General features: G+C 45.4%; 1 protein-coding gene across 1 annotated transcript in view; it reads left to right on the top strand.

Annotated features, from left to right (window-relative positions):
* Positions 1-15,647, top strand: part of PNCK (pregnancy up-regulated nonubiquitous CaM kinase) — a 198,590-nt gene that overhangs the window by 168,767 nt on the left and 14,176 nt on the right. The window contains exons 9-10 of the mRNA XM_077478876.1: positions 1,429-1,507; positions 14,114-14,201. Of these exons, the coding sequence (XP_077335002.1) occupies positions 1,429-1,507; positions 14,114-14,201 (167 nt within the window). The remainder of the gene's footprint in view (positions 1-1,428; positions 1,508-14,113; positions 14,202-15,647) is intronic.

Below are 15,647 nucleotides of genomic sequence, written 5' to 3'. Positions count from 1 at the left end.
TACGGAAAGGTTTCTTCACAGTAAGAGCTGTGAAAATGTGGAATAGACTCCCTGCAGAGGTGGTTCTGGCCTGCTCAGTGGATTGCTTTAAGAAGGGCCTGGATTATTTACTAAGTGTACATAATATAACTGAGTACTAACATTTATAGGTAAAGTTGATCCGGGGAAAATCCGATTGCTTCACGTGGGATCGGGAAGGAATTTTTTCCCCTGCTTTAGCAAATTGGATCATGCTCTGCTGTTTTTTTTTGCCTTCCTCTGGATCAACTGTGGGTATAAAATTGGGTAGTTGGGATTGTATGATATTATTATTATTATTTTGTGGTTGAACTGGATGGACATGTGTCTTTTTTCAACCTGACTAACTATGTAACTATATGTAACTATGTAACCTGAAATGAAAAAGAAGAGTTATTCTAAGAACATGTGAAATTTGGACAACCTATGTAAGTTAACCACTTCAGCCCTGAGCCTATTTTTCAAGCTTGTTGTTTACAAGTTAAAATCATTTTTTTTTGTTTTGTTTTTTAAATATGTTTTTATCTTGATGTGGACTGCCCCCTGAAGAGCAGAATACCGGGGTTATGGTAGCTAGCTGCTGCCATAACAACGATATTCCTCTTCAAAGATAGGACATAAGTGGTTAAAGTGTTACTAAACCCACATCAGTCTGTATATGCAGTAAAGCATGCTTGATATACTCGCTATGGAACCCAAGAGATTAATCCTCTGCATTGTATAAAAAGGCTGTTTGTTCTTGTCTTCTCCGTTCCTCCCCTTCTTCCACAGTCCCCAAACCATCAAAAGATAGAACAGAGGCTAGGGGAGAAGTTGCGCATGCTCAGTTTGGTGTGTATTGCTGGAGAGTGCATGTGATCAGCACAGGGTCAATCAGCACTGTCTAGACAGAGGGTCAGGGGTCAGGCAGCCTCATAGGACAGTTAGAGCAGAATGAAAACTCCTCCTACAAGCTTTAACCAGACACTGATAGAATTCACAAGACTGCTATATACTGCTGATTAGAAAGGGTATTTAGCAGTCTATATTTACTAAAATATTGCCTTTCCATGGTCTGTGTACTGTGGGAGACCAGATATAGTGAATGTAGGGTCCGGGGTTTAGTAACTTATTTTATTAAAAAGTTATGCCCACTTTTGCATTACTTTCAGTACAAGCCATGGACATTGATTTAAACCACCTGTGCAAAACATGACCTGTTGGGGTACTTGAAGACTGAGGTTGGGAACCACTGTGGTAGAACCATGTGGTAATGGAGTACCTGAGGAGACAAATGAGAATTTTTGATGGTTGTGGACTTCCTGTTACAGCAGAAATTTGGGTCTTTCAGATGTGTCTGCTACAATTTGACTGTTTGTTGCCAGTCAGTGATACATTTTGGTCCTCATATTTTTTCATCTGTCTACTTAGCTAAAGACTTTATCCGACACTTGCTGGAGAGGGAGCCCGAGAAAAGGCTGACATGTGAACAAGCTCTGCAGCATCCATGGTAAGATTACCAATCTGACCGCCCATTTCAATGCAAGAAAAGCGTACTGTCTATTTTTAAACAGGCATCATTTTTACGCAGCGTGTAGGTGCAAACAAGACCAATTGAAGACCATGTTATTTCCCTTGCTATTGCGTTGCAGTTGGATTGGCCAACATTTCCCATTATGAGCACAAACCAAAGCAATCTATTGAATTAGTATCAAGTCGTACAGGCCCTTGCATTTCATAGTTGACGGTAGAGAACTACAGGAGTTCAAACAATCAGTTGTACAGTATATGGTGAACTATGGGGATCCTGGGATCAGCAACCAGCCATCTGTAGAAGTAAATAGTCTTTATTGTCTGCCCAAAACCAGGCAAACAAAACAGCTGCCTTCAGCAAAACAAATGGAAAACAGTCCATATTTCTGGTATTAAGATGAAAAGAACAAATTGGCTCACCACTAGTATACCAATCCCACACCAGGGTTTAGGGTTCCCTTCATGTGGAAAGGCCGCAGGAGTTCAGCAAACAGATGCCAGACAGTCCACGCCTTTGCAATCACTTTTGGTGGCACAGTTGTGTAGTGTTTAGCACTCTTGCCTTGCAGTAAAAAGGGTCGCTGGCTTGAATCCCAACCATAGCACTACTTGCCTGGAGTTTGTATGCTCTCCCTGTGCCTGCATGGTCTTCCTCCAGGTTCCTCCCACACTCCAAAGACTGGTAGGTTAATTGGCTTCTGTCCAAAAATTGGCCCTAGTATATAAATGGGGACCTTGGATTGTGGGCTCCTTGAGGGTAGGGACCGATGTGAGTGTGCAATGTACAGGGATAGGGACAATTGTAGACACTCACTCAGGTTGGACTGGTGTCTTTATTCAACCTTACTAACTATGTAACTTTAAGGCCTCAGCATACTAAGACATTTTTGTGGGAACAGTTTGGGGATGGCCCCTTCCTATTCCAACATGGCTGCACTCCAGTGCACAAAGCAAGGTCCATAAAGACATGGACGAGCGAGTTTGTGGTGGAGGAACTTGACTGGCTTGACCTCAACCCGATAGAACAACTTTGGAATGAATTAGAAAAGAGACACCGTGGATGCGCTGAGTTAGGAACACATTTCCACATTTGGTGGTCATGTCCCAAAGCTCAAATTTATTGGAATGAGATCTTTACTATAGCATCTAAAATGTTAGGAATATCCATTACCCCAGATCCCTCAATGGCACTCATCAATCGAAAGCCAGACTTTCTAACACGCACCCAATTAAAATGAATTGTTAATTTATTCACCGCAGCAAAACAAACACTTGCAAGAGCCTGGAAATCCCATTCATTGATTGTGGATGAGGTAGTGAATAGGATGAACAACACTATGACGCAAGCCAAAATGGCAGCTCTTGAAGCTGACACGCTTATCAAATTTGAAAAAGTATGGCATCCGTGGATAAAAAATTATTTACCGTACCATCAAATTTTAACAAAGAAGTTCTATTTCCATGGTAGCTGACCCAATGGGTAAGTGATTACAGTATATGGATTCTGAGTGATATGGCGGCCCTCGACTGGACCCTGCGGACCTCTCTTCTTCCCTTCCTAGTTTCTTCTCTTCCTATCTTTCCTTTCTTCTCTATCTATTCCTATTATGATTTTGAAGCTCTTTCCTACTTAAGAAGCTAATTCCTCTAATAAACCATACCATTAATATGCATTATTGTTATAGTAGTAATTATAGTTGAATGTATTATTTACATTGTATTGAATATATAACTCAGAGCTTCATTACTTCTGTTGTATATTATGTACTTAACCTATTGTCAAATACTCTATTGTATATTCAATAAAATCTTTTTGACAAGGAATTAGAACAGAGACTGTGAGCCAGGCCTTCTTGTCCAACATCAGTGCCTGACCTCACAAATGCGCTTTTGGAAGAATGGTCAAACATTCCTGTAGACGTAAACCTTGTGGACAGCCCTCCCAGAAGAGTTGAAGCTTTTATAGCTCCAAAGGGTGGGCGTCTTTCGCAATATGATAGCCAGGGAAGCAGGTCTGGAAGATGCGCATATTAAGCGTTGCCCAGACAGCACGGGGTACACGTTTAAACGAGGCAGTTGTGAGAGCAGGATAGATAGGTTTTTTTTTTAAGGGGGACTCTGCCTTTTCGGCTCCTGAGTGTCGTATGGTGGAGTTCTCTGATCACCTTTTGCTGTCTGTTATTCTCAATGCTTCAGATATGCCACCTAAAGGAAAGGGTATTTGGAGGATGAATTCGGCATGGCTGGATGATGAGGAGGTAAGACAATCCTTTGAGGCTTTTTTTCAGGCTCAGGTAACCGTCCTGGATTTCTGCAGCAGTAAGTCGGAGTGGTGGGAGCTTGCCAAAAGCCGGATTAGTGGGTTTTTCAAGGCCATAGGAAAAAGGAAACAGCTTGGTAAGTACATTGCCTACCAGCAGCTGCGGAGAAAACTTGATCGCCTTGTCTCGAGTGGTGGAGATTCAGGGGCAATCTCTGAGGTGAAACTTCTCCTTAGGAAATATCAGTATGACCGGCACGCTTCTTTGGTTCTGGAAAGGGACTATGGGAAATATCACTCGCCCGACCCTTATCAGAACTGCAAACAAAGCGCAGCAGTTAAGACGGTTGTTGGGCTAAGGGACAGTATGGGCTCTTTGACAAAATCCAGGTCAGGGATCCTGGAGGTCTCAAGGTCTTTTTATGTAGATCTTCTGGGAGAGAAGTACCTCGATCGGGCAAGGATGTCGAGTTTTCTGGATTCTACACCAGGTCTGGGAAATAACATTCCGCTGGCAAGTTTGACAGGGGAAATCACAGCAGAAGAGGTAGTCAAAGCTATAGATGGTCTGGCTATTAAGAAAACCCCGGGGCCAGACGGATTGACGGCTGAATTTTATAAGACATTCAAATCCAGCTTGGTACCTTATCTTGTGGAGATATTTAATGGCTGTCTGCAGGAGGGTTCACTCCCTCCCTCCATGAGACAATCTGCTGTGATTCTGTTGTCAAAAGGCAAGGATCCCTCGATGATTGAGAATTGGCGCCCCATTAGCCTTCTCAATGTCGATAGAAAGATTCTGGCAAAAATAATTTTCTGGCGCTTGTCGTCAGTAGCAGACAAACTTCTTTCTCGTCAGCAGCACTGTTCGGTCCAGGGCAGAAGCACTTTTTCAGCGGTGTTAGCTGTCCGGGAGGCTCTGGAACATTGCAGGGCTGAAGGCTGGGGAAAGTATTTGCTGGCATTGGATCAGGCAAAGGCTTTTGATCGTGTCAATCATGAGTACCTCTGGCTTCTCCTTGACAAGTATGGCCTGGAGGGTGGGTTTATTGGATGGCTTAAGACTTTATACAGAGAGGCAGAGAGCTTCATGCTTGTTAACGGTTAGGTTGGACGGCCCTTCAGGGTTGGATCGGGGGTGCGCCAGGGGTGTCCACTGAGCCCTTTGCTATACGTGTTCACAATCGACCCCTTCATCAGAAGGCTAGAGAGCGGACCGTTGTGCGGGGTGTCGGTGGGCATTACTGGTGAGCCACCCTTGAGGGTTGAAGCCTATGCTGATGACGTTTCTGTCTTTATCTCTGGGACAGAGGAGGCGCAAGAGGTTGTCTCAGTTATAGAGCAGTATTCTGAGGCATCAGGCTCCAAGGTCAACTATGATAAGAGTGAAGTTTTTTGGATGAGCGAGGGAGGTGAGAGCTTTGCACTTCCGGACACCTTCCCCAGGGCTCAGCAGAAAGTCAAAGTATTAGGCATCGAGTTTGGCCCTGATGATTACAGTAAGTCAAATTGGGAAGCCAGGCTGAATGATGCTGATGTCAAGGTGAAATGCTGGAAGGGGTGGCGGCTCTCCTTGGGGGAAAGGGTGGACTTGATTAAGACCTACCTGATTCCTACCTTTCTGTATGTCAGCTTTGTTTGCATCTTGCCAGAGTCCTGCTATACCAGGATTTATAGTTGTTTCTTCCAGTTATTATGGGGGAACAGGCTGAATCTTGTGAAACGGAATGTGACTTACCTATCTAGGCGGAAGGGTGGCCTAGGGATGGTCAACCCGGTTGTATTCTTCTCTCTGATGTTTTTGAAGCACAATTTTGGTAACATGCTAGCAGAGAGACCGCCTGGATGGGTAGGTATTTTCCAGATCTGGTTTAGACCTTTTCTGGACTGTTGGGAGAGTGGCGGACCAGTGAAAAGCCTAAGGATTAAGCATGGTAAGCTCCCGGCTTATGTTGCCCCGTGCCTGAAAATTCTTAGACGGTGGCATGTGACAGCAGAGGATATCAGGTCTCTTCCTAGGAGACTCCTGGGTGAGAAGATCGTGGGTACTGTCTTTCATGCGCCACTGGCCTTAAGGGATTGCCCAGCTCATATTATGAGGGAGGGTTTACGTTTAATAAATTCTGAGCGGATTCCCTTGAAATTTAGGGACCAGGCCTGGCTCGCTTTTCACGGTAGGCTCTATGTGAGGGGGAACGTGAAGTGCCTCTCTTTGGATAATCGTGGTTGTCCAAGAGCGGAGTGTCAGGGTGAGGTGGAAACCATGGACCACTTCTTGCTTCAGTGCCCTTTCAATATAGAAGTCTATAAAAAGGTGGGGAGGGCTCTGAATATTCCTTTCCTGCCTAGCATGTCTTATGCTGAGTGGGTGTATGGAGCATTGCAGAATCGCAAGGGATTTGATTTGGACACTCTTTTTTTAGTCAGCTTAGTAGTCCGATATTACACCTGGAATGCACGGTGTCAGGTATCCCTTCGGCAGAAAGTCCTTCCTGTTCCGGTGGTGGTGTGTGAGATTCTTGATGAGGTAGGGAAAATTCGGGGGCCCCAAGAAAGACAGATGGCGGCAAAGGGTCTGGATAAAGGCGTGGAGGAATATCAGGCCTGTAGCTGCTGTTTGTTGATCTCTGGGTGTTGGGTTCTTTCCCTGTTTTCTCTCTGGACACTCCCTTAGATTTTCAAAGTTAAACATATTTTTTTTTTGAAGAAAGGCTACATACACATGATAATCTATGTTTCTTGGTCTGAATGGTAATCAAGTTGAGTAATGGGTATGTATGTGTGTATATGTATATATAATGTGTATGTGTATATATGGTATAATACAGAGATATTTCTCTTGGTTGGGAAAAACCTTTTTATTTCCCATATTATAGGTTGAAGTAAGCCTTTATTATTATGTTTGGTCGTGTATACAAGATGTTATGCATATGTGTGTGTGTATATATATATATATATATATATATATATATATATATATAAAAAATGTATATATAATATTTATTTATTTTTGTATTTTTGTATAAAAAGTTGGAATGTGTTTCTTGTTTGCAAGATTCTCAAAATAAAAAATTGCCAACTCAATATTGAACCTTACGGACTAAGACTGGGATGCCATTAAAGTTCATGTGCGTGTAAAGGCAGGCGTCCCAATACTTTTGGTAATATAGTGTAACTCCTGTCCTGACACATCCCTAGCATCCTGTACAATGGTCAGCCTTAATTCGGAACTCCAGACGGATATAAAATACACATGTAGCACCCTCTATCTAGGTAGGTGCTAGAGGTGAGATTTTTGGTGAGTGCAGGTAAATTTAAGGACCAAGCCTCTTTCTGAGATTTGGGGTTTATCAGTTAAAAACATTTTTTTTTTTGCTAGAAAATGAATTAGAACCCCCAAAAATTATATTCTAACACCCTAGAGAATAAAATGGTGGTCGTTTTTGTCACACCATATTTGCACAGCGGTGTTATCTTTTTTTTAGACAACAGTAAAGTTGGCACAATTTATTTTTTTTATGTTGTGAAAGATAATGTTACGTCACGTAAATTGATACCCAGCATGTCATGCTTCAAAATTGCGCCCGATCGTGTAATGGCAACAAACTTTGACCCTTAAAAATCTCCATAGGCCATGTTTAAAAAATTGTACAGGTTGCATGTTTTGAGTTACAGGGAGGTCTATGACTAGAATTATTGCTCTCGCTCTACCGATCCCAGGATCGTGGGACTGGGCGCGTTTAAATTTTTTTTCCTTATTTATTTTACCTTTTTATTTTTTAATGTAACATTCCTTGTAATAGAAAAAAAGCATGACAGGACCTCTTAAATATGAGATCTGGAGTCAAAAAGACCTCAGATCTCATATTTACACTAAAATGCAATGAAAAAATAAAAAAAATGTAATTAAAAAAAAAAGTCCCTTTAAGAGCTATGGGCGGAAGTGACGGTTTGACGTCGCTTCCGCCCTGCAATGGTATGGAGACAGGTGGGGGCCATCTTCCCCTCATTCTTCTCCATACCAAGCCAGGGAGCAGATCCGATCGCCACTACCGACTGCTCCGGTAAGGGGCAGAGGACGCTGGCCCCTCCCACCGCTGATTAAATTGATCTTGCAGCGAATCCGCCACAGAGACCACTTTTATCGGAAACTGGACCGCTCACAGAAGAAGAGGATACCGGGGTTATGGTAGCTAGCTGCTGCCATAACAACAATATCCCTCCTCAAAATGCCAACGTATATCGGTGTTAGCCAGTCCAGAAGTGGTTAAGCAGGCCTAGCCTGGAAGCTAGACCTGTTTGTTTTGATCTGTGGGGGCTGGGAGTGGCTTATGTCCTGTACACACGGTCGGATTTTCGGATGGAAAATGTGCGATCAGATCATGTTGCTGGAAAATCTGATTGTGTGTGGGCTCCATCTGACTTTTTTGTCGGCATTTCCGACACACAAAGTTTGAGAGCAGGATCTAAATTTTCCGACAACAAAATCCGATCGCATAAATTCCGATCGTGTGTAGACAATTCCGACGGACAAAATGCCACGCATGCTCGGAATAAACTAAGAGACGAAAGCTATTGGCTACTGGCCCCGTCGTACGTGTTTGACGTCACCTCATTCAGGACGATCGGATTTTCCGACAACTTTGTGTGACCGTGTGTATTCAACACAAGTTTTGGCCAAAATCCATCAGAAAAAATCTGATGGATTTTGTGGACGGAATGTCCGACCGTGTGTACAGGGCATAAGAGTAGGCTGGTGACTCACAGATAGCATCACTTCTCAGCTACCTCTCTCTGGCTTCTAGAGGATTCTAGAAGAAAGGAGGGGAAGAGAGGTGGAGCTCTGACCAATCCCCAATTTGGATTGGCAGGGGGCAGGCCTCCTTGAATACCATGAGTCACCCCAGCTGGGAAGGAGTTGTCGGTGGAAGAAATGGGGATGTGCCAGAAACCATGTTTATAAGGTAGAGACAGAAGTACAGTTAAATCACACTTGTTTAATAATAAAAGTAAAAAGGACAAACGTAGTCAAAACATAGCCAAAGTTCAGTAACAACGGAAAGTCAGCCAAGCCAGAAGTCAGTGATCAATGTAGTGGAACAGCAAGCAGGATCTGGAGCCAGAAGGGATGTCAGCAAAGCAAGTCTTGAACGGGATCGCAGGAGATAGTCTCTGTGATGTTGACCAAGGCAAAGGCAGAGATCCACTGGGCTGAATGGGTTAAGTACACAGGACTGACGAGCAGGATATCATCAACAGCTAAGTAACTGTCGAGAGATAGCTGGCAATTAGCCGACAGCTGAGTGGCCAACTCAGAGAAGGAAGGGCTGAGCCCAGCCCTGACAGAATAGAGTGCTGGGCTGTGGGGGCCATTGAGGGCATTCCCCATTCTGGGGGGGGGGGGGTGACCTTGGGCCTGGGATTTGGGTGTAGGAAGTATAATTTCAAGAACGCATTGAGGATCTGGACAGGAGGCACAAAGAGGAATCAGAGAGGACAGCAGGAGCTAGTGCTGACGGGCATGTCTTCTGGAGGGAACCACCAGTGTGTGCATCCAGGAGGGTTGGCAGGGCCTGAAGAAGGATTGCTGGGGGCAGTAATCCACCATAGGACAGCTAGCACTAAAAGTCTTCCTAATTCTATTTTTGCTACATCAAAGGGACCCACAGCCCCTGCAACTTCTAAGGCCTGACAAAGTCAGTGTTGGGCCCAACCGTGTGCTATCTGTACCTGGAGTCAAGTGTGCAGGAGAGAGGGAGTGATAGTCTGCAAGCAAGTGTTGTGCAGGAGGAGTTTGAAGAAATGTCGGGTACAAGGAGAGTACATAGGTCTGTCCCAATTTGACCGTTCTAGATTTCTACTGGGCATCCCGTATATTCCCATCCCTATCCAAGTTCAAATCCCTCAATAAAAATACAAAAAACAAGCATATGGACTGTTCATTGACCCAAGGTGATAGAGAAGTGAATGCCGGGCTGGGCAGGGTGACAGGTGGGCCACAACTTTCAGCAGCCCTTACGGGGTTAAAGCTGCACACAAATAAATGCAGCTCGGTACTCATTGTATTTAGACTGGGAGAGGTAGGAGTTGGAGGTGTGGTGAGACCAGGAGCCAATCAGGTGACTGCATGCAAATATGTGAACATGCTACCAGGACATGAGAGCAGAGTGAGCAGAAGGTTGACTCCCTGGTCTGCTGCTGCTCTTTCACTATCCAACTATCCAAGGCTGAGACTGGAGAGGGGACCCCACTTTTTTTTCCTTAGCTATAAATGGTGTCAACCACCTGGCTGCGCTGCGTGGTAGAGCTATGTAAATCTCAGAACTTGATGGACAGTAATACAAATCCTTTAGGCGGGAAAAACAAGTCCCGTCTATGTAGTTCATCTTGTATTTCAATCTTTTCCAGCAGTTAGAATTTCAATGCAAAGCAAAATAATATCTTTGCTGGATGAGTCTGCTACAGGCAGGACAATGTCTACAAGCAGCGCGTTCACAATTTCTCAGACCTTCCTTTTCCAATCTGGTTTTTTTCCCCCTCCCTGCGTTTCCTCCAGCTTGTACTTTAGTTTCTTTAAAACGCCAACAGAAAAAAAATACATCTTCATTCCTCCTAATAAACCAGCATCCCATAGCCCCGCAGTGCTTGGCAGAGCTCCCAGCCGTTCCCCATTGCATTCTGGGAGCATTTCAGGAGTCCTGATAATGGAGTGCAGTTTTTCTTATGTGATGAATAAACGGCAAAACATTTAATAGAGTAAATGATACTTGTGTACCCATTCCGCGTGATGGATGCCGCAGTGTTGGTGCTCCCAGCAAAGGCAATCTCTTTGGTTAGATAGAAAAATGACCTGATCGGCGCTCAGCGGTCCCCGAAGGAGAGGCGGGAGTCAGCTCCTCCAAATCAAAGGAAGAAATACAGAGTTGGAGCCGATCTCCGGGCAAAATGTCTAAATACGATGACGAAATTAAAGGCAAGGGGAAATTTTCCCTGCCAAAGGATTTGTATTTCTGTCCATCCAGCCCTGGAGATTTACGCAGCTCTGCCACACAGCACAGCTTTGTCTGACTTCAAAGGAGACCTGATTTTTCTCAGCTGCAGTTAGGTAATAGAAGACGGATGCTCTTGTCCCTCCCCCAACCCGTGACTGGACAGTGAAGGAGAAGCAGCAGAATGATGAGCTCATCTCTCTGTCCTATTAAATACATTGTATTACCTATTAATTAATACAGATCTACAGTAATAACCGTTGTTTATCTGTCTAGTGGTAAGATTTACAGAACACCTGTCACCTGGGTCAAACCAAACATCTACTGTATCTATCTACAGTGTCTATTTATCCATATCTATCCATCCATTATTTATCAACATCCATCCATCCATCACCCCCACTCTTGACAGTGCCCATTAACCCATCCTTCCCTCCCATGATGGTGTCAGTCCATCCAACTCCCCTGCTTTCCTCAGCAGTGCCCATCCATACCTCCATCCCTCGACAATGTCCATCAATTCATCAACCATCCATCCCCCATGTCCATACATCCATCTCTTCCTCCCTACCTTAACAATGTCTATCAATTCATCTACCATCCACACCAACCCTTGACAGTGTCCATCCATCTATTTCTCCATACTTCGACAGTATCTATCAATCAGTCCATCCCAAGACTGTGATTGGAAATGGCCTCAGAGAAAAATATCAATGTAATAAAATCAATTAAAGGTTGTACCATCATCCACAAATTTGAGAGATAAAGGGGTTGGGAGTCTGGTTCCCAGCCAGATACTCACCAAGGAGCTATAGGGGACAATTGGACTATCTTGGTACAGTGTGGTAAAAGTAAATTCACATATAAGAACAATCATGTAAAAAAATTGAATACAAAACTTTATTAGTACATAATATATAACAAAAATAGCAATAACGAATTAAAACATAGGTGACGTTCCATGTATTTATCACCAAGATAATACTCCCCTAATCTGGAAAATCTCTTCTACTAGTTTCGCAGACTCACCACTTCATCAAGATATATATATATCTGCAATTTAATTAACACATTATCAAAAATAATGCATTAAAAATCATATATAGGGACAGATGCAAGACCGCTTACCCAGCTCCTTGGTGAGTATCTGGCTGGGAACCAGACTCTCAAACCCTTTATCATCCCACGACTGTGCCCATCACTCCATCCCTCCCGCCCTCCCTCGACATTGCTTATCCATCCATCCCTCCTCCTTCAACAGTGCCCATCCATCCAATTCAAGCTAAACACGTTATCTATCTGTAGCGGCATCCCCGACCTCCAAAGGCCTAATGGTGACCTCCAGAGTTAGGGAGAGCTGACAACCTTCTTCTCAGCATGGGTTACTAGGCACGGTGGGTGTAATGCAAGTTGAAAACATGAGCGGCAGTCACTTTTTGGAATGCAAGAAAAGAGATTTATTGTCTCTTAAAACAGAACTGAGGGAGATGGGGGTTTAGGGCCAAGCCACCCTTGGGCAGATGCAATAGCACTTGGCAGACTCCGAGACAAAAATGGGCAGAATGCTATACAGGTAGCCTTTAAGCTGGATGCAGTAACTGTATTTGGTAGAACTGCTGTCTCCTATGGCAACTGAACATTGAACAGTCAATAGAGATCCATACACGTAACTCACAGCAACCTAGTATAGATCTTTTGTCACATCTTATGCCCCGTACACACGAGCTGACTTTTCAACATCCAAAGTCCGAAGGACCGAGTCCGTCAGACTATCCGATCGTGTGTGGGCTGCAACGGACTTTTGATTCACCAAAGTCTGACGGACTTTAGAATATGGAACATGCTTCAAATTTTCCCGAAGGAACTCCGCCGGACCCGGTCCCCTTCGAAAACTCCGCTCGTGTGTATGCTACTCCGACGGACTAAAACCGACGCTAGGGCAGCTATTGGCTACTGGCTATGAACTTCCTTATTCGAGTCGGGTCGTACGTCATCACGTTCGAATCCGTCGGAGTTTAGTGTGATTGTGTGTGGCCAAGTTCGTTCGGCCGAAAAGTCTGTCAGAACTCCGTCGGAATTCCAGCAGAACTCCGACGGAACTCCTTTGGAAGTCTGTCGGACTTAAGTCCGCTCGTGTGTACGGGGCATTAGAGTATCCAACTGTAGATCTTCACTCACTGAGCTCCCGGCCTCTCACTAGAATTCAAGATCTCAGTCATCACTGGATCCCCTGAGCTCTTCCACAGCTAACCTGCTGTATTATCCTCAAGTGCCAGCCCTGCTAACCCGCTGGGTACTGTGCTAAAGCTTTCCCACTTGTTCACAGTCTCCTGCAGGTGAATGAGGCTGCTCTGGTACTTCTTCAGACTTCCATAACTGGCCTCTGATAACCGGAGTGGTTGTCCCTTAATTGCGACTGTGTCTCCTTTATCTCTGACCTTGATCCTTATTTGCCTCTGGTAACAGGAGTGGTCGTCCCATGTGGCAACTGCTTCTCCCTCACCGCTAGCAACAATGTGATTCCTTGTCCAGTGGAACCTCTGCAACTTGGGCTTCTGGCCGGAAACCCCAACCCCACGCTGCTTTGCTCAAACCTGGATAGGCCACAGACAGCCGAAGCAGCCAGGTGCTCCCAGGATAGGGCTCAGGCTTATGGCCTAGCAACCTGGAGCCTAGTAACACACGTCCACCCAGACCCCCGATCACCTGGCTCTTCCCATATAATTAGGCTCTCCCAGCAGGCCAAGGAGCCAAAGAAAACCCCTGCCAATTGGCTGAGACAACCTATCCACTCCTAGTCTGAATTCACTATGCCCCAATTCCAGTAACACAGGTAACAATGCCACCTAGTGACAGAAGAGAGAGGTACATCAAATCCAGAGTTAGGGGGAAAAAAAAAGTTAATCCCCTATCAATCAGCTAGGCTAGTTGGCTAGTTACCACCTAGCAAGCTACATTTATTAGCAACTCTGCCTATTATCAGGATGCTACATATCTATCTATCTATCCCTTTCCCAACAGTATCTTTCAATCCATCCATCTATAAATCCCTCCCTTCCTCCCTTGACAGTGTCCATCACTCCATCAAACCCTCCATTGGCAGCATCCATCCATCCCTCGACAAACTTCATTCATTCTTTGCTCCTTTGACAGTGTTCAGTCATCCCTCCCTTTATCAGTCCCTCTCTCCCTCAACAGTGTCTATCCATTCATCCATGCCTCCCTCCCTATTTATGATTTCTTTGTATAACAAGGAACAGTAAGAATCATGCCGTGTTCTATGATCAGATTTAATATTTCTAATCCCACATGCTGCTCTCTCTGCTCCTGGCAGGATCTCTGGAGATACGGCTCTAGAACGAGACATCCACGGTTCTGTCAGTGAGCAAATCCAGAAGAATTTTGCACGGACTCAGTGGAAGGTGAGATGGTCATTGTATTATGAATGGTCTGCAACTCTTTGGGGTTTGTGTGTATAAAAGATTCACTAGACAACTGTGAAAAACATCCGCACGGCCCCAACAAAACTTGCCATGGTTTGTGTAATAATTAGCCATCTACTGGCTACATACATCCACCCTCCCACTGTACCAACCATCCCACTGCAGTGTCCCCCCCCCCCCTACTGCAAAGCCTCCAGCCCCCCATAATGCCCCCAACCTCCAACAATGTCCCACCATGCCCCCTTAACCTCCCAGCCTACTGCAGAGCCTCCAAACCTCATAATGCCCCCAACCTCCCACAATGCCCTTTTAACCACCCACTGTGTCACCCAGCCCACTGCAGTACCCACCCTTAGCCTACTGCAGAGCCACCAGCCCCCCATAGTGTTCCCAACTTCCAAAAATGTCCCACAATGCCCTCTTAACTCTTCCACTGTATCACCCAACCCATTAAGGTGCCCCCCCCCCCCCCAGCCTACTGCAGAGCCACCCATAGTGTACGCAACTTCCAAAAATGTCCCACACTGCCACCTCAACCTCACACTGTGCTAACCAGCCCCCTGCAGTGCCCTCCAGCCTACTACAGAGCCTCCAGCCCTTCATAATGCCCCCAATCTCCAACAATGTCTCACAATGCCCCCTTAACCCCCCACTGTGTCACCCAGCCTGCTGCAGTGCCCCCCAGCCTACTGCAGAGCTACCAGCTCCCTATAGTGCCCCCAATCTCCAACAATGTCTCATAATGCCCCCTTAACCCCCCACTGTGTCACCCAGCCTGCTGCAGTGCTTCCAGCCCTCCACAATGTGTCCAACAATGTCTCATAATGCTCCCTTAACCCCCCACTGTGTCAGCCAGCCCGCTGCAGTGCCCTCCAGCGTACTGCAGAGCTACCAGCCCCCCATAGTGCCCCCAACTTCCAACAATGTCTCACAATGCCCCCTTAATCCCCCACTGTCACCCAGCCTGCTACAGTACCCCCCTCCAGCCTACTGCAGAGCCACTAGCCCCCACAGTGCCTCTGACAATGTCCCACAGTGTCCCCCACCCCCTCCAGTTCCCCCAGAGTACCCATAAAAAAGACGCCAACCTTCACAGTTTATTTTTCCAGTCCCCTCCAGAAATCTTATATCTCTATGGAGCCGCTAAGTCTGCTGCAGAGGCCCCTAACGCCCTCCGAACCCCCCCCCCCCCCTTAGTAACTCCACCCCATCTAGAACCCCTCTAACATTTCAATCCAAATTTTTCAATCCCATACGTTCCTTGTGAGTATATAGCATACTTTTTTTTTTTTTTTTTTTTTACCGTTTGGGCATGGAAAGCTTTCAGGGTCTCAATGCATTTCTGCAAAGATCAAACTATAGCATGATAATCAGTCATGTGATGGGAGTCAAAAATGTTGGTTCCTCAATGCATTCCTCTGTATT

The sequence above is a fragment of the Lithobates pipiens genome, unplaced genomic scaffold (assembly GCF_037356315.1).
Source record: "Lithobates pipiens isolate NorthernLeopardFrog02 unplaced genomic scaffold, aLitPip1_a1.2 Scaffold_1, whole genome shotgun sequence".
NCBI classification, from domain to species: domain Eukaryota; kingdom Metazoa; phylum Chordata; class Amphibia; order Anura; family Ranidae; genus Lithobates; species Lithobates pipiens.
This window is presented reverse-complemented; position numbering and strand designations above follow the sequence as displayed.